This window comes from Temnothorax longispinosus, chromosome 10 (genome assembly GCF_030848805.1).
Source record: "Temnothorax longispinosus isolate EJ_2023e chromosome 10, Tlon_JGU_v1, whole genome shotgun sequence".
NCBI lineage: Eukaryota > Metazoa > Arthropoda > Insecta > Hymenoptera > Formicidae > Temnothorax > Temnothorax longispinosus.
Genome location: NC_092367.1, coordinates 4,660,560 through 4,684,066, shown reverse-complemented (window position 1 = coordinate 4,684,066; position 23,507 = coordinate 4,660,560). Strand labels below are relative to the sequence as shown.

The 23,507-nt window shown below is 46.7% G+C and overlaps 1 protein-coding gene across 2 annotated transcripts in view; it reads right to left on the bottom strand.

Annotated features, from left to right (window-relative positions):
- Positions 1-462: 462 nt before the first annotated feature.
- Ed (hemicentin protein echinoid) overlaps positions 463-23,507 on the bottom strand; it is a 30,811-nt gene continuing 7,766 nt past the window's right edge. The window contains exons 2-7 of one of the 2 annotated variants that reach the window (XM_071790009.1): positions 9,561-11,040; positions 7,817-9,045; positions 6,978-7,146; positions 6,682-6,860; positions 6,278-6,557; positions 463-5,994 (exon numbers count right to left, since the gene is read on the bottom strand). In XM_071790009.1, the coding sequence (XP_071646110.1) occupies positions 5,871-5,994; positions 6,278-6,557; positions 6,682-6,860; positions 6,978-7,146; positions 7,817-9,045; positions 9,561-11,040 (3,461 nt within the window). In that variant the 3' untranslated portion in view covers positions 463-5,870. The remainder of the gene's footprint in view (positions 5,995-6,277; positions 6,558-6,681; positions 6,861-6,977; positions 7,147-7,816; positions 9,046-9,560; positions 11,041-23,507) is intronic. The other variant, XM_071790008.1, reaches the window with a different exon arrangement.

The window sequence follows — 23,507 nt, the reverse complement described above, 5'->3', positions numbered from 1 at the left end:
ATATATCGAGACACAAACGTTCGAGATACTGCAAACGCTAATTATAAATGTAACATAATACAAATAATCTAAAAAATATAGCAGCACTGCCATCCAGCGATTTTTACAAAGTCATGTTCGTTTTCTTTTTAATTGCGTACAATTTCTTGAAATCGCGTGCTATTTCTTTAAAACCGCGTTTGTTTTCTTTAAAATTGCGTGCATTTTATTTAAAACCCCGTGCGATTTATTATAATGACTATAGCGACCCATTTTAGACGATAGACTTTTTAGTAACTTGCCAAAAAAATAGGCGACAAAAAGTGACTTAAGTGACTAAATGGCAGCGCTGATATAGATTGAAACTAATTTTTCAAGGAATTTTTTCCTCTCGCTGCAAACAGCAGCGAAACGATCGCAGCTCCTGACTCGCGAGAAGAGAAGAAATATGAGAAATGGGAAGAGAATCGAAAACGCGAGAGATTGTCGCTTCATCGTTTATTTTATATTGCAACATAAAATTTGTACAAATAATAATTCATTATAATATCATAACTATGATGGGTATTTAATTAATATACGGATCTCTCGTGGATGCAACGCGTGCACACGCGCACATGCGCGCGACGCGTATACGCGATGTACGCGCGCTATTAATTAACATATTGCGAGCAGCCGCGCGCAGGCACGTGGGCACGCGGTGCGGTACCGGACTCATCACGAAGGCTCGGCGATCCTCGCGAAACCGATCCCACCGACGATAGCCGACAGGACCTCCTCGTGAGGATCTGCTGTCGTCCTAACCGGCATCCGGCATTTGTAGGCATTCCTTTTTTTCCGCTCCTTCGTTCGCGTTTCCCGGATACGCGCGTCTAACGCGTCTATCCAGGCCGAGCATGTGGACGACTTTGAACGAGATAAATCGATCGTCTTTCTCTCGTTTCACATCGGGAGGGCTGGCGCTATTTAATTAGTTTAGAGAAACGTACGTCCTCGTATTTACAGCTACTTCGGCGAGCGACGTTATTCGAGGGGGGGAAAAACTCTACAACTTAGCTCCGCTCGTCTTACAATCATCTTCTTACAACGTAACATTTTCTTTTTTTTTTTCTTTTTCGTTTTCTTCTTTTACCGTAACACACATACCCGCATACACATTTTCACATGCACGCACTTCCTCTCCATCGCTCTCTCGCTCTCTCTCTCTCTCTCCGCTATGTATTATGTACAAAATCTCAGGGTAATTCTTGTTCTCCTTGTTCTCGCGCGTAAGGTAGCGAAAAATCGATCGAACACGGTCTTGTTGGCGTTCCAGAAAATTTATTAACCCTACATACGCGTGTTTTTAACATGTACCCATCTATATACGATTTTTCGTTGTGCAAAAATATGTCGACTACTTTTTCTCCGTTCCTTTTCCCGCTCGCCTGTCCCATCCCGCCGCGCGTCTGCCATTCCGCAGCTTGCCTCACTCTCGTTCTCTCTCTCTCTCTCTCTCCTCGTATATCGCGGCTAGAATTTATTGTGGCATCCGAACCGAGGGGGTATAGCCGTCGATGCGTCCGTGTCCCTCGAGTAATCGTGCCGAGAAACGAATAGATTCCGTTTATCTTGAATATACCGGCGTCTCGAGACGCGCGGCATGCGCGTAACGTCTAACGTTCACGCTTAACTTTCGTTCTATGAAAGACATGGAAGTAGGAGATTTCCAGCGTGTTTTTTCATACATCGGTCATCGGTGAATCGCGAAAGAGCGCATTGATAAAAAATGTGATATAGCGCGGGGAAGTGAAAAGAAATGTATGAATCAAATAATAAAAACGCTAATGCGACTGAATCAGATAAATCGGAGTGGAAAGAGATATTAGGAAAAGATAGAACGTGTATAATTAGTAAAATGCAGTTGCAAAAAAAAAAAAAACTGAACGAGGGAGGGAAAGGGGAAAAAGAGAAGATCAAATATTTTTTCACATGTAAAACGGAATATTTCAATATTGGATAGCGTATTAACGTCAGTAAAGCGAATTCTCTATTAGAAAATACATTCAGAGGGGAAAATCGGGAACGAAATAGTAAGAGGAAAAATAAAAATAGCACCGCCGAGCGGGCAGTAATGGCTTGACCGACCCTCACGCTTGATAAATACCGTCGTATTTCATTAGCGAAGTAATCAGCGAAGAAGATTACGTCCAACAAGACTCGTTACGATCGCGTTGTACGTGCAGCACGACATCGTTTTCGGTGGAATACACTTAAAGTACTTATGTGTCCTTTCTCTCCTAATTGCGCCTACGTCGTGGTACACGAGACTAAAATGGCCAGCGTAGGGCCGACACAGAGGGTTGTACGATCCGCAATAGCGGACGCGCAATCGCAACGGTCGAGACCGCGATCGTCCGACCGCGAATGTCTCCGAGATTGCATTTACGAGCAAATGAGATCACAAAACGATATGCGAACAAACGCGCGCAGACCAAGTCGCCGCGTTTACCGTCCCTCGCTGGACCACAGAAGATACGACAGAATGGGGGAAGTATCGGAAACGCGGTCGGCGAAATTCGGCGAAGAGGAGCAGCCTGTGATTTGATGGCGTTTCGTTTTGGTGGAAACGCGCGACCGAGACGAACGTTTCATAATCTATTATGCTACAGAGCGTTCGCGAAAATCTACGACAGAAAGTAGAACGTAATACAACGTCGCGATCGATCATCTTAATACGGTCGTCAGTAAAATGCGTTGCACTCCATTCTGTTATATTTTCACGTCTGCTGCGCGAGCGAAGGGAAACGAAACTTTGCCGGCGCGTTCGATCGACGATACAAAAATAAAAAAAGAGAGACATACGTGTATAAATGAAAGGAAAAAGGGTGAAGGGAAAGGGAAGGAGATAAACATTCAACAAAAGGCGCCGCGCACGTAATCTCTACACGCCGCGTACAACTATAAAACGGAGTGACGCGTAGAATCCGTACGAACGTAATAAAAAAAAAATTTGTGTGTATACATTTAGTGTCTATCGTTAGTCCGAAGTATCGCGGGCTGAAACAGCGAAATTCGTTGTCGTCGAGATTTCGTTCGCTCCTTCGTCGCGTCCAACTCGTGACTCGCGAAGCGGCGCGATTACAATTGTAGAGCGCTCGCGGGGGTCTTTTACGCTTGCATTAAGTACCTTAGAGAACTCGCTCGATTATTTACAGTTGATGAGAGAACGCTCAATGCGCCGTCGCCCTCGCCGGACAACGCGACAGTCCAAAAGACAGATCTGAGGGATGTCCGAGAGACATTTCCCAGACGCTCAACTCGAACTGTTCCCAAACAGAGCAAAAAAAGTCCATATGATGTCAATTTGACCAAAAAATGACGTAAATTTGACATCAAAATTGATATCATCTTGAGTGTCTGTTCAATTTGGGTTCGAGTTGGCCGGGTTGTTCCATCACGAGGTAGATAACGTCGAGAATGATCGTCTCGCCAATTTCAGCCCGATGGCCCGCACGACGCGGCTGAATCTCGATAAAAAAAAAAAACTCTCCTCCGCGAAAGAATACATCTCTTACTTATAAACGCTACGCCTAGGTACTTACACAACCGGCGGTGTTAGTCGCCGCCTGGTCAATATATTTATATAATAACTCCGATCGACGCGGATACGGATAAACCGCAATCGCTTGTCGTTCAAAGAGACGGCGCGTCACACCCTCGTGTATATAAAAGTATAAAATGCATCGAACGCCGCATCGAGTCTTCACACCGATAGACGTAGTCGGGCAGCTTTTGCGCGTCATTGACTCGCGAGATTTTCCGTTCGACTTGCCCTCGTTCTTGAAATATCTTCCCGTTTATACCTAAGACATCCTTTCTCGCGTGAGCGGCCGGAAATTGATGTGTCCTGGTACTTTAACGCCGTATTCGGAGAACGCTCGTGGACACAGTCTCACGAGGAGTGCACGCGTCTTCTGTAAACACGTTCGGCAGAAAGAAATATCCACGGTCGCGAAGATAGCGAATATAAATGCAATGAAATAATGAACGTTTGTGATAATTGATAAAATTTAACGAAATAATGTTGCGTAATAATGTCGCATGGAGGAATGTCCTCGTGGATAGCGTCGAGATTAATTAATTAAACGAATAACGATTAATGCATTGAATCCGGGATGGCAGTTAATCGTCTGAATCAACAACATTGTAAAATATTGATAAAATTGCCGGATTCAAAGCGTTAGCGATAAAATAATCAATCTCGAGCGTTATTAAAAATAAACGAGCTCGAATGCTGTTTTGGATGATAAAATTCGGCTTCTCGCAAGATATTCGAGATAGCGATTAAAGATCAACAAAAAATACATACAATTAAAAACAATAAATTTCTTAGAAAGTCTTAATTGCCTAGAGTCAGATATCAGTAAAAGTTGGTAAATTAATTGGACGAGGAAGGACGACGCATCGCGCAGGATGCATCGTCCTTGACGATAATTGGCAAATCCTTCGTAGAGACCGTATCCTCCGGTACTCTTGGCGCATTCACCAGCACTCGCGCGTATACTGATATCACTGCCTGTATCATTGCACTCGAGTACGGTCACTTTCACAATTGTTCCGATAGAATGATCACTCTGAGCGTCTGGACATTGTCGTTGTCGAGAAGTTTGTTGGACCCTTTGAACGATACCTCGTCCTCTTCGAGACTCTCGACGGTCGTATGTTCGCATCCTTCCGCCTCGGCCCTCTCCTCTCCCGGCGGATCGTCCTCCTGTTCCGCGCCGTCTCTCGTCAACAGCGATTCGCGAAGCGTTTTGTTCGCGTCGACCGCTGGAATATCCGAGTCGGTTGACGCAGGATCAACGTTGCTTTTTGTGCATCCTACTTGCGATCGTTCGCGTGTAACTGGACTCTGTGACGGGTCGGCGGAATTAGTGGCAGTACACTTCGCGGTGAATTCCGGAGATCTTTGACTTCGCGGCCCGCGGATCAAATCCGCGTCGACGCAACGGCTTGTCAACGGAGATCTTCTCGAAGGATCGTTCCGAAGACGGCGCAGGGAAAGGCCGGGCGAGAACGGAAAGTGCGGTAGCCTCTCAGTGGCTTTGGAAACGTCGAGTCGAGCTCGGGGGCTTCCACTTAGCACCTTGAAATCCGCAGAATGGGCCCTGGTGTCGACCTCGTCCGGGCAAGCTTGCCCCTCCAAGGATGATGGCCGTTCCAGCAGGCAACCACCCTCGAACACGCGAGATTTCACGTCGGCGTCCACCTTTAACGTCTCCCCTCGCGATATCCCCGCGGCCTCGTCGAGCATCTTCGTCGTCGCGCCGCCGTTGTGTTCCTCCGGCTGATCAACGGCCTCGGGAACAGCCTCCAGAAGCCCGGAGCGATCGATCCGTAACGATACGCCACGCGCGGCCACGTCCTCCGCGCCGGTAAGCACGCAAGGACGCGGACACGTGACGGGATCCGTTTCCGCGATCTCCAGCAATCCGGACTTGTCGATTCGCCGGACCGTCACCGGAGCCGGCGCGCCGTCCAGCTCGCCGTACGGCGTTAACGCATGACGATTCCTTGCGTAATAGTCCTCCGCGGGCAACAACGACGGGCTACGTCCTAAACCTACGTCGTACGCCGCGCGATGCGGAAAGTGATGCGGCGGATGCGTCGGAAGACCCATTTGCGTAGTCGTCGTCGCGGCCGTCACGATCGGCGGCACGGAAGGATTCTCAAGGACGATCTCCATACGGTGACGATGGCGATGGCGGTGATAGAGGTGATGCGGACGATGCTGCTGCGTGACCGTATGGCAAACGGGGGCCTGCTGCTATAGCCAGGTGGTGCGCGTGTTTCCGGCTCGTGAGCCGGTAGGCAGGTCTCAAACGATTATCTCCCGGATGATCCTACGCCTATTCGGCGTGGAATAGCCGGACTCGAGGCTCTCGTCGTACGAGAGGCTGGCCTGCTGCGGCGGCTTCGTGTCCTCGTCGTAATTCTCCTGGTACGGCAAACCCGACACGTCGTAAGGCGAATCTGTTGGGAGATACGGCAGACGATTAATACGAGGGCGGAATTACGAGATTGCGGAAGAAGAGGGCAACGGACGATCTGAGGGGGGGGAGGACGAAACAAGGCCTCTCTGGAGGTGGAGGAGGCATCGCGAAACAATGTGGTGTAGCCGCGGAAGATCGATGTAACGTACGATATAATCTATAACGCTGCAACCCGGCACGCACACCGGCAATATAGGGACTGTCATTAGAAGCTAGGCGAACTGGACGGAGGGAGTCACGTGAAACGATCGTAAGGCTAATACCGACCGACGTGTTTCTGAGACTTGACGACGGTGGCGAAGGGCTCCGTGCAGAACTGCTGCCGGCTCAGATTATGGCTTTCCCTGTAATCCTCTCTCTGCGGGAGATAATGAGGGTGAGTAGGGTAATCAGACTCCGTGGTACCGTAGCCGGCGAGGTCGTACGGCTGGTTAACACCGTTCGCCGCGGCGGATTTCATCTGCCATATGGAATCCTGCGAATTGACGGAACCGCCGTTGTTGGAATTCGAGTAACTGTTGTCCATGTAACCCATATTCACGCCTGGGGAAAAAAAAAGGAACACGTGTAATACATTTGCATACCTTAACAAGTTTTTACAAACGTAACGATGCGGTCGAAAGGGACATATTTTTTGCGGGGAAACTATTTTCTGTGTGACATTTACCGTTGATATTATGATTAGGTTGATGGTAACCGTATCCAGATTGCGAATAAGCGGGCGTCTTTGAATCTTCCAAAGCCAAGGCGTGATCCAGGCTGTGCTCCAGCGCTTTGTTCTCGGCATAATACGGTGGGGGTGGTTGGGTTTGCTGGCCGTTACCTGCCACAAGGCTCGGCCGGACGCTACGGAATAAAAGAAAGAATTCAATGAGCCGTGCCCTTCTTCACATTCGTGCCACGCGAAGCGACGCATCGTTTCGTATTCTTAATTTACAGCGAGCATTAGATTCGAATACTTACGCGTTCGAGTCCATTTCGTAATCTTTCGCCTTCGTCGCGTGTTTCCGCCGGCATCGGCAAAACAACAGCAGCAAGGCCGCGAAAAGTAGAAAAACTGCTCCGCTTACTATCAGGGCGATTAAAGTCGGCGTTCCGAGAGAGCCGGCTTGTGCGATGTACGATGGTCCAACTGCGAGGAAAAAGAACGCTTGGTGAAAAGTCTCGACAAAGGTACAATTTCTAAAATAACTTCGTTTCGACTATATTTTTATTTTAAAATTATATTAAATAAATAACAGCCGAAAAAAAGATTTATTAAGTTGTTCTCGTTCTTTTAAAAATTGGGCTACTTAATTATTACAAAAATTTTGCATTGTTAATAACAAGAGGAAAATATAACCGTTAACTGGAACAAACGTCCGTTAAGCTGAAAAATATATGCACCTGCTTTCAAAATTAATTATTAAAAGGGCTTGTATTTATAAACTGCGAGAAGAAATAATTGTTGTAACTGACGAAAATTTCTATATAATGGAGATGTATTGATTGGAAATTTTTCGACATAATTTAAAGTAGCATCAGAACTAAAAAAAAAAATTTTTTTTATTGAGATGTCGTCTAGTTTACGAATTAATGTGATAAAGTTTTAACTCTACAAATATTATAGAATTATTATTTTAATTAATTAATATTAAACTGTAAATTAATTAATTATTATATTCTAAAGCTTACTAATAATGCAATTTTTTAGTAATTAAGAAGCTATAGGTTTTGCGAGATAAATAATTTTGAAATGAATTTACAAACATTAACTCTTTTCCCTCCGATTATCCCGTATATTTGTAAAACAAATTACTTACTTTCGGCTTCCGCGTATTCACCGCATTTCTGCCGGTCTGCTTTGAGGCACAACCTAACTCTCAGTCGGGGTTCCGAGTCGGCCGCTTCGGGATCGTCCAATACTCCCTCTCTTTGAGTAGGTGCACTTCCGAGAACTTCGAGGGGCCACTCGTCGACGATTCGCCATGAACTATCCGAACCTCCGTCGAACTTCTCGATAGACGCCACCAGTGCCAAGCATGTAGCACCCACATTAATAGCGAGCGTGCTACTTTCCGGATCGAAGCTAACTCTAAGCGGCGTGGGTATCTTGGCCACTGCCGTGGTGGCGGACACCTCGTCGGAATAATCGGAATGGTTCTTGGTATTGTAGACCTTAACCTTGAAGGTATAGGTCTGATGTTGCTCCAGATTGGTCACGTTACACGGGTTCGATCGTCGACAATCGAGCTCGAGCCATTGACCGGCTGGTCCTCGAGGAGGGGCGCAGTCCGGCGCGACTATCTCGTCACCACCGGCCACTCTTCTGTACGAAACGAAGTATTTCGTGATGGGCAGGCCACCGTCAAAGCCCAGCTGCCACAAAAGGGCGACGTACGTGGGCCCGATCTCCATGGCAGTAATATTGGTCGGTCTCTCCGGCGCTCCCTTAGGCTGCAACCTGATGGTGGACATGACGCTACCCTGAGCGTTGGCGGCGCGGCAGGTATAATCGCCGTAATCGGACTCGCGGATGTTGGTCATTCTCAGAACGGACGTGTACGCGTCGTAGTTGTCGCTCGTGGTGGTGATCTCGTAATGACCGTCGCTGGAGGAGCCCTGAAGGGTCGCGACGTTGGTACCGAAGCTCCACTGAAACTCGGGCTTTGGCCACGCTTGTACCTTGCAGGCCACCTCGGCGGTCTCCCGGAGATTGTAAGCCACTTTACCGTGCTGATGGAGAACTATGGGCTCGTGCTCCACCTTAAGCATCATCGTGGACTCGACTTTCTTCACCTCATTCACGAAGACGCAGGTGTACTTGCCGCGATCGCCCGCCACGATTTCGTCGGTCTGCGGACGAGCGTGACCCAGAAAACTCAGGGTGGAATTTACGGTTATTACGCTACCGTGGCCCTCCGACGCCGTCGTAATTACTTTGTAGAGCCTCTCGTCGGCCGTTAATTCTTGATCGTCCTTCAGCCAGCGCACGCTAGGCCGCGGTTTACCCTGCGCTACGCAGGATACTTGGAACGACGACTCGCCGACTCTGCGATAAGAAGACGTTACATTATTAGGACGGAAGATATATCTTGTTCTGCTCGCTAGAAGCTATTTCATTCGTCGAGCGGTGCATAGCTCACGGAAGAAAATTTGTAGAAGAAAGCAGACGTAAAGTCCGCAGACTTTCTACAATTACATCAACGACGTTTCCCCTACGAGTTGAGAATTAAAGGGCAAAGGGAGATGAAGAAAAAACGTGACAGCCTTGTAAAAAGCGAATTGTCAGGGAAATTGCAACGAGAAATTGCTATTTCCCGTTGCATGTAGAATGAAACATCCAAAGCAGCGAATACATATCTCTAAAAATATTATTTCAGAAAATAATCTTTTCAAGCTTTTCGAAAGCTTGAAAGAGTCAAGGAATATTTAAAAATCGAACAATAGTTATTCATACCGCAGTTTCGCGAAAAATAATATTTTTCAAAATAATAATTGAATATTTTTCTGCTTCGAATAGCGAGACCAAAAAAAATTTTTACACGCATGATCCTTTTTACTTACTTCCTCGTGACGTGGGGCTGCAGCTTGGTGAGAATCTTGGGCGGCTGGTGAACAGTGAGGTTCACCGACGCGGCCTCGCCGATACCGATCTCGTTGATAGCGTGGCACTTGTAGGTGCCCTCGCTACCGAGGTGTACCGAGTCGATCTCGTACTTCGGGCCGGACGGTGCGGGCATCGGGATCATGCCACTCTCGCCCTCCTTCCACCACTTGTACTGCGGCTCGGGGTAACCGGCCGGACTGGCCATGCACGTGAGGATCACCCGCGAACCCTCGACGGCGACCGGCGAGTCCGGGGTCACTCTGGCCGGGCCGGGCTTGTGCCGCACCCGGATCGTCACGCTGGCGAAGGCCGAATGATTCCTGCGCTCGCCGCCGGTAGGGTGAATCGTGTTCACCGCGCGACACGTGTAGTTGCCGGCGTGCTCCGCGGTGACACGGGTTAGTCGCAGGATCGAACCACCCTGCCTGAACTCCGGCCGGCCGTCTCGCAGCCACTCGATCACGGTCGGCAACGGGTTGGCGGACACGTTACAGTGAACGGTCACGCTGTCCTCCACGTCGGCCACTCGAACGGCGTCGCCCTCGATCGACACCGTGGGCGGATAGAGCACGTCCAGGATCAGGTAGGCCTCGCCGCCGCGCTTATCCATACCGCTGGTAGGCTGCAACCCGTTGTCCGCGTGGCAGGTGTACTTGCCGACGTCCTGCAGCGTCACCTTGGGTATGACGTGCTCGAAGTTGGTGGCGATGAAGCTGCCGTCGCGCCACCAGCGTACCATGCCGACCCGCGGCTTCGAGTCCACATGGCATTTGAGAGTCGCGGTGCCGTTCACCTCGACCTTGAGCGGGTTCTCCGGACCGACGCTCACGCGTGGGAAGTAGTTGACGTCGAGCGTCACTGAGGCGTCCAGAGTTTCGCCTTCGCGCATCGCTCGGTTTCTCACGACGCACCGGAAGATCGCCCGGTCGTCCTCCCGCGTGGGCATGATTTCCAGGGTCCTGCCGGTGTGCAGAAGCGTGGTGTTGTTGCCACGGTACCACTTCACCTCGGGCTCGGGACTGCCGCCGTAGGTGTTGCACTGCAATTCCAGCCTCTGGCCCTCCGTGGCCGCGGTGGAGGCCGGCGATATCGTCGGCGGACCCGGTGCCCTCAGCACCGTCAGAGTGATATACTTCCTGTGGAGATCGGTACCGGTGCTGCTGACCTTCACTCTGCACTCGTACTTGCCGTTGTCACGCTCGTAGGACACGTTCCTGATCTGCAGATCGTAACGGCCCTCCTGCAGGTTCATGAACACCTTGTAGTTCGGCGACAGCGAGCGGTTCTCGATCGCCGCGTTGTCGAGATTGTTGTTCGTGTGGGTCAGCCAGAAGCATGTGACGTTCTCCCGTGGGGGCGGAAATCGGCACTGCAGCTGCACCGTCGAGCCCTCGTGCGTGTCCATCTGCGTCTCGTCGACGCGCGCTCTGACAAGGTCTGAAACAAAAAGAAAGAATAAAACTCGTTAAAACGACGACAAACCGACTGAACTAATATTTTAGCGCAAAAAATTCCCATTATTAGGAAAATAAAGCTGAATGTATTTTTCTTTTTAATGCTTTTTATAACTTTTTTGTGCATTATAGCCATAGGCGCGGTGACAGCATTAACGGGCGATCGATTGGCGTCATGGTAACCCGATAACCCGGTGACCCGATGAGGAAATCGACCGCAAGAGAGACGCTCGATGTGTAAGAATCGATCGGCCTCTCCATCGCCGAGCTTTACAGCTTCGCGCTCGTACACACATTTTCCATTAAGACGGAATAAATTCGCGGGGGACGCGCGAGCAGCCAGCCCGTCGAACGCGCCGGCTGCGTGGGACCGCGATAATGGCGATACAAATTACCTGTCGGAAGTCAACCTAGTTTTTGGGTTCACCGACTCCCCCCTTCTTGCCTGTGTGAGTTCGCCGTTTCGCGCAATTAACGCCGGAGCTGCGTGCCGTTTCGCCGGCGTTGACAATGCCGATTGTCGACGAATCGTACGTACTCTCGAGCATTAAAGCAAGTGAGGGAATAATACGCCGGCATTTAGCGACGCGAAAGGCGTTGGATATTCGCGCCGTGTCGCATTTACGAAATAATGAACAGGCGAAAACGGTTCGTCGCCAGCTACGGTTAGTCGGCACTGCCGAGCTGCGTGAATTCCTGTCTTTACGGCGACGACGACGACGACGACGGCGGCGGTGGTGGCAGCGGCAGTACCGTTAGAGAATATCCGGAACGTTGGTATTCTACAGAGAAATTGGTTTACCCTCGCTCGTGTTTTCGCCGTAAACTATCCAATTAAAGCGCGAAGGATGACGATCATAAAGATTAATTTCGGGGAGAGAGGATACGCGGAAAGGTTTTGAGAAAATTTTATAACTTCGAAATAACTCGTATTTACTCGTCCATTACAATGGCATACGTTCAACTTCAATGCCCACGTGTGTCTATAGAGACGGCACCATTGTAACGTGTGCTCCAACAACGAGCATTGAACGATCTCGTTCCTGTGTTTCTCTCTCTCTTTCTCTCTTTCTTTTTTTCCTCACTAAAATTTCGCGCGGAAATTCATAAAAAATCTATTACGTACAAAGCTGTTACACACGTACAGTCAATGTGTGTTACATCCGCAATTTTGTAATGGAATATAAAAAATGTCATAACACAAAAGGAATGGCCGATGGGAAAAAATTTTTTTATATTTTACAATTGTAAATGTGTATTTAACAGGACAAATAGTTGTTAAACGTCTCCCATTTTCAAATAACGTTTGTTTCGTGTGCGTAAGTATTTGTAAGTTGAAGTTTGATTGTTGTTATATCTTTACAGAGAGAAGAAATTTAAAAAAAAATATCAGCATTCCAATGCTGTTTGTGCGTTCATAGCGAACACGGCGGAAACAACACGTCATTCCCATCCACTTCTCCATCGCATCGTTACGTTTGTTCAGTGAATATAAATGGCAAAAATTACCGAATATGAATTTTCGGTAATATTTCATATAAATTGAAAAAGGAGGCATACATAGAATTCAGTTTTAATTAAAAAATTTAATCATAATCGAGAGTGAGAATAACAACGTAAAATGAAAAGGATATTGTTTCAAGAGAACGTCATTGATAATTTAATTTATAATTATTTTATATAATAAATATTTAATGGTGCAATTAATCAATTTAAGATAAATCATATTTCAAAAAAAGTTTTTGAATCAGTCGACGAAAAAATTAATCGAGCGAGAATATTTAAAATATTCTTGATATGTGTATCAGTAATTTTTGTACGTTACACAGACGGTTTTATCATTATAAAAATCGATTTTCACACATGACACAGCATCATGGTGTTTCGCTATCGTAACGTAACATCGAATGTCGACACAAATCATTGCGAAAATCGAATATCACAGCGCGCGGTGACGTTGAAAACTAATAGTGCCGTACTGTCGCGATCGCCAAACGTCGCGATATTTACGGTGGACTCTCTCTCTCTCTCTCTCTCTCTGTTTGGTCACCGTTGATCAAAATTAACTAAACACCCACTCTCAATCGTAATCGACGATTGTACGACGTAAAAAAAAAACGTACGGCGAAGTTTCAATGGGAGCAGGAAATGTTGTCTATTCGACTGCTCCCACAGAGGAGACTCGTGGTACTCAACAATGAAGCTTATGACGTACGTTGCGGCGTACGTCTTGTCACGGTTTCGTATATTCAAATGGAGAAACTCTATGAGTCTCAGTTGAGGTTCATCTGTACATCTGCCTGTCGGACTTACTCTACCCCATTCACCCACGAGCTTAGCCATTCAAGCTGGAATTTTCTACTTCGCCGTGAATAAGAATGCAGTATATTCAATATATCAATGTTAATAATTGAGAACGAAATGGGAACCTTTGCAATATACGTATTCAGGAATTATTACGAAGTAACCGAAGGACAGATAAGTTTCGAGAAATGAAAATTTCTACAAGCAATCGCGAAATAAGGAGGCAGGATAACGAACGCAATCTTATTTTATCATTTTACTGTCGAGCGTAGGAGAGCGAGTAACGGGGATTTAAATTCTCTTCCGCGAATATCTCCGGAGACATTTTTATATCAGATATTTCTTCGACGAATTCGCCGCTCTCTCAGTGAAATAAATCTCTTGACCTTTTATACGACTTCTCTCCGCGATGCGTGCGGTGCGGAACCTACTTCATCGTAGCGGCAACACTCGCGGAACACGCGTTCGCATTATACCGTATACTATCGGCCACGAGGCACCATCGAATAGTCGGAAGCGGCCACGTTTCTCGCGGCGAGCGTATCTCTCGTCATTGGGTCGCGTAACGGTAAAACCGCCGCGGTCGACTCGACTCGTCAACGCTATTGAGGATCGTCCTCTTCCGCCGCGCGCCATTTTGTGTTTGGAAATGTTGGAGCATCCTGCCGCCTCTCTTTCCAACTCGTATTTCGCGTCAGCGACGTTTATCTTTGCCCCTTTTCGATTTATTCGCCTACGAGCCATTTCATCCTCCGTTCATTCGTTCATTTTTTCACCTGTTCACCTATCCGTTCGTCCGTACGTCCGTCCGTCCGACAAATTCGCTCGTATATCCATTCTTCGTGATGTGCATTGTCCTATTAATTTGTCTCGATTTTCGCTCGCATCGTTTCCATAAACTTTTCTTTCCCCTTTTCCCTTGCTGATGTTTACTTCGGTACGAATCTTTACTCGTGGCTTCCTCGAGAACGCGCCATTACGATATTACATTTTTAGGCGTGAATAAGTTCTGGCGATTTTTAACCGCCCTCGAAGCTTGAAAAATTTATAGCGAACAAACATCACCAAAGTGATTCGAGATATAAAAGCATCTTTTCGAGTCTCGTATGTCTTGCGATACAAAATAAGGTAAAAATAAGATCTAGTCTAAGTATATATTATTTATGCGGCAATAGAGATCACAAAGTATCAGATTATAACACTGAAAAGTGCAAAATTGTGTTTGATTCTTTTTCGCTTTGCATAGAAATAGAGTACCATTAAGCATCATTGGCACTGTATTAATATTGCAGCTTGAAATAATGTCCGTCTACTTTCGGAGTAGAACGTCACAGTTTCGATTATTAGCCAATAATGGATTATTATTAGAGCAGTATTGATCACTGAGGCAACGTTGAACCCGTTTAACGGTATCGGCAGTTTTTCCTTAGGTTTTTAAAAGTTGTGAAGGCTGAGGAAGAAAAATGAAAGAAGTTAGATGGGATATGAAAGATCAAGAGAGGAAGTTCTGCAAAATTTAATCATCTTTTGGATTTAACGTTGTTCTTTGAAAAATCAATGTGAAATCTAAAATATCGCGGCAAAAACCTCTCTGGACTGATATAAATGTCTAATGGCTCATGTTTGCGAAAAAATGAGACCTTTTTCGCGCGGCGGTCCAGATGGCAAAACTGGCTTTTTGTTTCTTTCCATATCGATGCTTTGCCAAGCTTTCCGGCAAAATTATGCCTTTATATATGATTTCAATATATCTCGTTTCTCTCCTCTCTCGTTCTCTCTCTTTCTCGCGAACGTCGCGTCGATATGTCGCAAGTGTCGCCGTGATTTGTCGTCGTAAGACGCTTTCAGAGCGACTTTAAACCGTTAACGTTGTGTGCTCCGCGAACGGAGTGAGTTATGTTGCCTGACAAAATCAACTTTCCTCGGCAGGTTATTCCGCTCTGTTCTACATTTTCCTCAAAGAGACTCTTACTTTTGCTTAAATCCATTTCTAAGTAAGTTTCGTCGAAAGTACCTGCTCGATTCTTTGCGTGCGCTACGCGTTGCGTGCACCGATTTCTTCGCGACAAGATACGGCCGTTTAAAAATGGCGCATTAATCTTTTTTTTTACCGTACAAGGATCGATCTAACAATAAGAAGTAGAGCAAGAACTTGCAAAGGCTGTCGACACTTTTACCATTCGTCACTTCTCGTGGTCGCGTTTATCGGCCTCTTCAATCGTTTATTCTCAAATCGGAACGTCTAACGTCATTAATATTAAATATCTGCGCGATTGAAACTCGCAATCGGAAATCTACCGGTGCATTTGGAATGATTGCGAGCGAAAATTTTGCAAATTTCTTATTCTTATATGAAAACCGTCAGCTTCCGGTCGCTTTAAATCTTCTTTAAATCGCTGTTGATGCCTATGACTGAAACTGGATAGATTTAAAATACACCGTAAATTCTGAGGTTTCTGCTTATGCCGCGATTATGCGTGCCGCGAGAAACGGGGTGGATGAAACCGGCGGCGCGGGCGGCGCCAACCCCTATAATATATCTTATTGTCGTACGCTTCTCTCACAGCCCCCCCTTTCCCCCGAGTCAGTCGCCGTCCCATCTTTATTCAGTCTCCCCGGAATCGCCTCTCTCGTTATCATCCCTTTGTAGTTTTACTCTGTGGCTTTCCGCCTTTTTGTCAATTGCGCGACGGCGGATCTAAATTAAGGTTTTGTCCCCCTTCCGTCTCCGTCCACACTAAAACTTTCTCCCATAATGAATGTTTAACCGCGAGGAACGCATGTTGCGCACGTCGATTCGCATAACGACGCGTTGTTCTCGGTCGAAAGTATGACGAGCTATAACGCCAATGTGTATAGCGCATCCTATTCCTATGCGCGAGTATCACCTGCTGTATATTTCTATGTACAGCAATATTATCAACGTACTGCACGTACGTGCATCGCGAGCGCGTAGGAGATGCGCTTTTACGTAGCGACGGTTATGCAAACATATAGGAGAATTATCTCGATATTTTGCCGTACGTCGAATATCGATGTCGAATAAATAATATCGCTGACGGAAATATTCTGATATTGCTCTGTCCCAAACATCAATATAATAGAGGACAATAGATACCAAACAACACAGTCGTGACGTTTTCTTTCAGAATGTGACGTCCTGCGCCGCCAGATGGTATTAAAGGACAGGGTTTAAAATTTTATCAATTCGACTGTAACGACGTTATAACGGCGTTATAACGAGTCATTCTATTAGTTCAGTTGTTACGGCGGCGGTACTTGTTATGATGCGTCATATCGCGCGACCGCGGCGCAGATTCTGCGCGACACAGAATTCGAGGAGTATTGCAAACAATTTGCGCGGCGCGTGACGCTCGGTGGCGGCGGCGGGACAACAAACTTTCGACAAATTAATGGCCCGATAGACGCAAAGCTATATCCCGGTAATCGATATTTATGGCTGCGTGCGCCGGCACAAATGAACAAAGCCGGCCGCGTATATCACCTGAGGACTGGGAGTAATTAAGACAGCGCGTAATGCATAACGGATAATTCGCGCGACATTCAGACGAGCGACGGCTCCGCCGTTTCCCAGTTTTCCCACCCCGTGACGAACGCCGTGCGTTTCTCTCCTAATTGTCAAAAACTTTACGTGTATAGTACACATTGCGTGGTCCGTGATTACCGTACGGTTCCTGAACCAGTAAACGCGGAATCGAAAAGAAAGGAGGAAGATGACAGTTATACCGTTTCCGTCCTCGCGATATATCTTTTTAATTGACCGCTTGTTGCTGAAGTCATTATCACGAAATGTCATCTACAGTTAAAAAGGCAAATACTCTTTCTCTCTCTCTCTCTCTCTCTCTCTCTCTCTCTCTCTTTCTTTTTCTATGGGTCTGAGACACCCTATATAGTGTGGCATAACGAGGTTACGCGCAATACGGACTTGCGTAAATACAGCTTAGTCATGCAGGCAGGTAACACACAACAATCGCGCCGATCTCTCGTAGGTGTTCGATCGTGTGCACACACGGCGCACACCTTTACTCTCCAGTGTGCCAATTGCGAAACTGTTAATACTGCATAATGCAAGATGTGGCGACATACAATGTGTCGTGTACGTAATAGATTTTTTCGGGAATCCCGTCCAGTTCACCGTAAGGAAATTGCTCCCCCCGTCCCGGGAGAGAATAATAATGAGACAGGAAAGAATTACGGTACAGATAAAAATTTTAATTTACGGATATATAGTTACGGAATTAACGAAAAAATGCGATACAGGAATGTTCGGATTATATTGACTGTTCTAAATCGCAGCGCTCGCATCTGCATTCATATATTCGGAATTAATTTCATTTTCAAGCGCTCCTGTAAAATTTGGCCGAAAAATGGAGCGGAGCGTATTTCGACTTTCGATGCTAAATTTCAAATTTAATTAATCTCGGAAGTAACATGCGGCATATTAGTTTGAAATCAGGCCGCACAGCCGAAAGTTCAGGTGGGCTCGACGTAATAGTCTGCGTGTAACATGAACATCTCTCTCGGTGGTTTCGAATACGTCAGCGGTGTATATGAATTTCCAAGACGCGCGTTGCGTCATTTTAAGACAACCGGCTCGATATTTGTCGCCGCGCGACACTTGTGCAATATTTAAAGAAGATACCAGGATTAGCCAATTGGCGTTAAGTAAAAGCGGTCGTGTGCATCGATCGGCTATCGTGGCAGCCTCTGGGCAGAGCTGCAATTTCGACGTGAAGGCAATTTCTGCGACGTGTTACTCCGGCGGACTGCGAAAAAGTTGTAGAAATCATTATCTCGTGGCAGGCGATAAAGGAAGCGATCTACAAGAACGCGCAGATAGAACTTCGGATAACGGACGTTTACGTGACTTACAGCGATCTTACGAGCGTTATACGCCCAGCTAGTGCGGAAAAAGGAAGAAGAAGAGTTTAATATCTTTCGTATTTAGCTTAAAGTACAATACAAGGGGTGAGAGAGAGAGAGAGCCTGCGCGCGTTGCGCGCTTTGTATTTTTCTCGGTCGGGTCTGCGCGCTTTTGTGCTCCTTGTAAGAATGAAATTACATTACAAGTTATATTGCCTCGCACTTATCTTATTATTGGTTTCTCGTGATATCGATAATTCGAATTGCGGATCGCTGGAGCTACTTAAATATAGAGCTACATTTTAGGGTTCATTTTCATTATAGTCGCGTTAAATCCTTTGTAAAGATTAGCTAGGAATTCCACGGATGACTTTACGCTTGAAATTTCGTTCGGTTCGCGCGCGTTCGAAACGCATTCTACTTGTCAACGGAAACTGTTCCACGTTCAAAATCTGCCTGTCCTGCCTGGTAGGAAGTGAAATTCAACACGTTGTCGAAGGAATGCCACGTGGTGTCGTGTTCCGAACGCAATTCTACTGTGATTTACTGTCGCCACGGTTAAAACCGTGGCGAATGTTGAAACGTTTCCTGCGTTGGAAGTTGCCGCACCAGAATTGGCTATAGAAAATCCCGAGAAAGATGTAAAAAAAAAATTTTTTTTCGATAATACTGACGCTGTTGTTCGACGCGATTAGTGCGGCGTTGATAACTCGACGTACGTTTTCACCTAGCTATATCGTAACGGCTAATTTTATTCGAATTGCATATTTTTGATATATTTGGTATTGAATAATTCATTGTATTTCCAAATTCGATAATTAGAAAAACGTCGACGCGAGCAAAACAAATACATGGCACATATCCCGAGACGCTTAATAGATCTGTGAAATATGACGATCGGAATGAAATTCCCTTTCGCCGTTTTCATTCCGTCCGACGCGACGCCCCGGTGAATTAACCATCGAGTTTTAATATACTCTCTCGAACCCTTTCTAAATTTATCTTCTCAATGCCGCCCGGGAGCTCGCGCGAAAACGGGAGCGTCAGACTCCAGCGCGCGACCCGAAACGCCGCAGTTTGGTCGCAGTAAATCACGCGAAAAACAGACGGGGAGAGACGAAAACGTCTTTCGACGTTGGGTGGGAGCCTCGCGCGAAAACCGCGAAACGCTCGTGGAAGGTGGAAGCCGGCGCGGCGCGTTGCGCCGGCTTGCTCTCCCGGCGGTGCACCAATTAAGTTTCGCAACGCGAGAGGAAAGAAAAGACGCGCTCGAACGGAGCGTACGGAGGTATACGGAGACTTCGGCAATGCCGCGCGGTGCATTGCGCTAATAAGGAAACCGCGCGCGCCGCGCGGCATGATGTACGCTCGGCGGTACTGTTTTCCGGACAGATTTACGGTCGGGCGGACAAAAGATCGGGAACGGGGGACGACGACGACGACGACGACGGCAAGACGAGAGCCCGAGGAGGAGCAAGAAGATGAGAGTGTACGCCCCTCGACGCGTAAACTCGCTCTTGGATGCTATACCGTTACTCGCGACGAAGAGACAAAGGAGAGCCGGCGCTCCTCGCCAGATGTCGACGCGACTGTCAACGTGTCTTCTCCCGGTCGCCGTGCAATCGACGTAATCTATATACGTGTCTTCTCTAAAGTGAGAAAAGATGTTTCGTCACTTTGCGCGACTTTACACCTGAGCTTACATTACGCGAGCACGAGCGCGCGTAAAAAGTGCTCGGAGTCGTCGAGGAATGTTTTCTCCGCTTTTTAAATTTGTTTTCGCCGTCACCTTCGTGGGAGAAAAGAAATGTATACAAATCAACTGTATACGCGCGCGATTTTCGTGTCAGACGTTACTGCACGATGAGAGACATGCGTTTTGCGGAAAAAAGTTAAAAATGCATGAAATATCGTAAATATAAACAGTTTTTAACCGCATAATACGGATACCGATAAAAGGAGAAAGAGAGAGAGAGAAATACCGTAGAATAATTACTTCGTGCATCTCACTATATTTACACAGGGATTCCCTTAACCCGTATTCGCGCTCGAAAATCTCGAGCGCGCGTTCGTCGCGGCGAAGTTACTCGAAATTCTCACAGTCATTTCTCGCACCGATGGAAACCACCGTCGGTCGTTGCGGGGGCCAGGGATCACGATGAATTTTCCGCTAGGAATATTATTCTCGCCTGCAGGCGGACCGGCGCGACAGTACGATACCACGAGGAGCGCAAACACAATGAATCGATCGATGACGACGCGATTCAGGGACTTTCGAATACTTAACGAATACGCGGAATATCCGGACTGCGTCGGATACATACGCCCGGGATGTGTTTGAATAAGCGACGGAGGTATAATAAGAGCCAGGGTAAACAAATTAGCGTTATCGCCGCGATCGGGAATGACGAATTATACGGTTTGGAGAAGTGGGGAGAAGAGAGGGGGGGGGCGACCTTTTGCCTAACGCTATATACCTCACACGCTACCGTCTAGAAAATTATCGCCCAGCGAATCTGTCACACAAAACGGCAATCGCGTTGCACGGTTTGCTCATTGCGTTAATTGCATTAAATCATTATTGGATATTTGGGCGGAAAGGCGAGGGGCGTGTAAACCGCAAACCAAAAATATGTACACTAATTCGGTAATGCCTGGTTATTAGATAATAATTCCCAGCAGTAATATGCAGTAATGCAAATTAACAGCGGCGATTATAGTTTTCAAGCGATTTCTATGACACGGATAGTTTGTCATACGGATATTATTTGGTATCGATCTTCGAGTTATTTGCGAAGGTGTGATAAATGTTGAAAATACGACGTTCTATATATAAGCATTTGGTAATTAATCGCGTCGATCTGGATGATTCTTATCTTCAATTCCTTATATAATCCGCGACCGTGTTACCTCGGTTAAAGGAAAAATCGAAGATCTCGTTGTTAATCTCAGAATCGCGGGGGGGGGGGGCGGGCATTCTGCGGAATGTCTCTTACGCAACACCCTGTAAATTCTGTAAACCTCATTAACGCGCGACGGTTTTGTCGGAGCTGATACATTCGCGATAAATCGCGGGGCGAGTCGAGCGCCGGCAACAACGAGCGTAATCGCGAAGCGAGGAAAGTCGAGCGCGCGGGTCGTGCGATCTCGATCAGCGATTACGCCGGTTTAAGCTCGTTTACGTACGCAGGGGGCGATAAGCGATTGCCCGGGCGGGCACGGCAATTTTTTCGCATTAATATGCCCGCTAATGAATGCACGCGATATATACTTTTTTATCCAAGACGTCGCCTCTCGCATGCGGCACGCGACGACGGATTAATGTCGTTGCCTCGCCGCCGCGCCGCGCCGGTTGCGCGTCTGTGTGCCCACGGCGCGATCCGCTCCAGATTAATACTATACTCTCGTCGCTCGTTCGTGAATCCTTACGTTTCGGCGGTTTATGCGGCCCTCCATAAATCAGTTCGCCACGGTACTTGGGACCGCAGCCGATACGGGGATCGTTAACGATTAGGATTAATCTTGCGCGAGCTGTGCTGCCGCCGGACGTATCGTGTACGGTGTGTTCGTATATATTTATATTATATAGAAACTTAAATTTTTTAATGGAATTTTTCGCTTCTCCTCGCGGAATATTATAAGTCGGTAGAAATAAAGTTTAGCATAAAAGTTTTTAATTTTCTTTTCTTAGAAGTGCAGGAAGACTGGGGCATAAAATAATTGGATTTTAAGTCGCGCTTCTCTCTCGTGAACTTTCCGTGTGTATTTCGGAGCAGGAAAAAAATGACTTGTACAAATATGTGCCCTTCATAATGCGATCTATATAATATACTTTACTCACACAACATGTTTATGAGAAACATGTTTTTCTGCGTATGATGCAAATATTAAATTATTTTGATACAATTATCACGGCATCAATATTATATTCTTTTCAACTGAACACAATAATAAATTAAATGAATAAACCAACTGCCGCGTCGATCGTCGCCTCGAAAACGCAGTGCGTGATACACGATGCAGGATGCGTGTCGCAACATCCTGCAGTATTAATCGCGAAACGTGCCGATCGGCCTCTAATGCGAGGCCAAAGAGCCGCGAAACGAGCACGAACGAACAAACGTCAGCGTTGCGCGTAGTAAATACCTCGCGAGGTATATGTTACTCATCGATATTATCGACGCCACTGGCAGAAATCGTTTTGTTTGTACCAGGGCTTCTCAAACACTCACCTTGGAGATCCATGTCACTTAGCATTCTGAAAAGATCTCAACGTACGAACATAGGCCGGTATTCATAGTCAAATCTTATATATAAGATCGTCTTAAGTTCATCTTTAGGTATTCCGTAGCCAACGAAACGAGTACAGCATCTAAAGATAACCTTAAAGATAAACTTAAGACGATTTTAAATCCAAGATCTGACGAGGAATATCGGCCTTATAAATACGTTTTTACTCATCGATCGACCTACGTGTTGTCACCGCACAGCGAAATTTTACGAAAAAACTATGTTAATGAGAAGCATGAGACAAAATTTGCATTAATTGTTTCTGCATTAAAGTCAACGGACCACACGAGAGATTAAATTTATTTTTAATCGAACGGCATTAGACCGCTCGAGCAACGCTTTCCTTTATCTTGAGCTTTTGTTTAAAAAGCCAGTGTACGCGGAAGCGATACAGAATCGAAACAGGAACAAAGAGAAAGATATCGAAATTCTCGTTGCAGTTTCGCAGCCTTTCCCGTGTTATGTCACGTGACCGTGCCTTTAGGTGTTTCCTCGCGCGGAAAATATATATAGGGAATTTCCTTCGTGCGACTGTCGTTCGTCGGAAAAGTAAACTTTTCGCTCCGCGTAATACCGCAGCCTCTGTACGATTTCGCGGCAGTGCCTCCCACAGACAGGTGACTCGCACATATTCATCCCATATCGCCGAGAGGCGCGTGCCGCTAATGGATTTTAGTTATTTAGAAAACTCGGTTTATAAGACCGGGGGTTTTTACACTACCGCTTGTTTGCACGGACGACCGCAACGACGAGTAGAAAAGTTTACGTGACCCGATGCCGATTCGACCGCCTCCGGCGCGGCGCGGTGCGTTAATGCACGGGGTTCTCCAAAGGTGCCTCCGCGGTATTAACGAATATCTTCTCGCGCCCGTTTCTTTCCTTTGCACTCTATATTCCTTCCCGAAGCAATAAATGTCGAGAGTTTCGACCGTACAGTGCATTAAATGAAATTATAGTCAATCTAAAAACTGC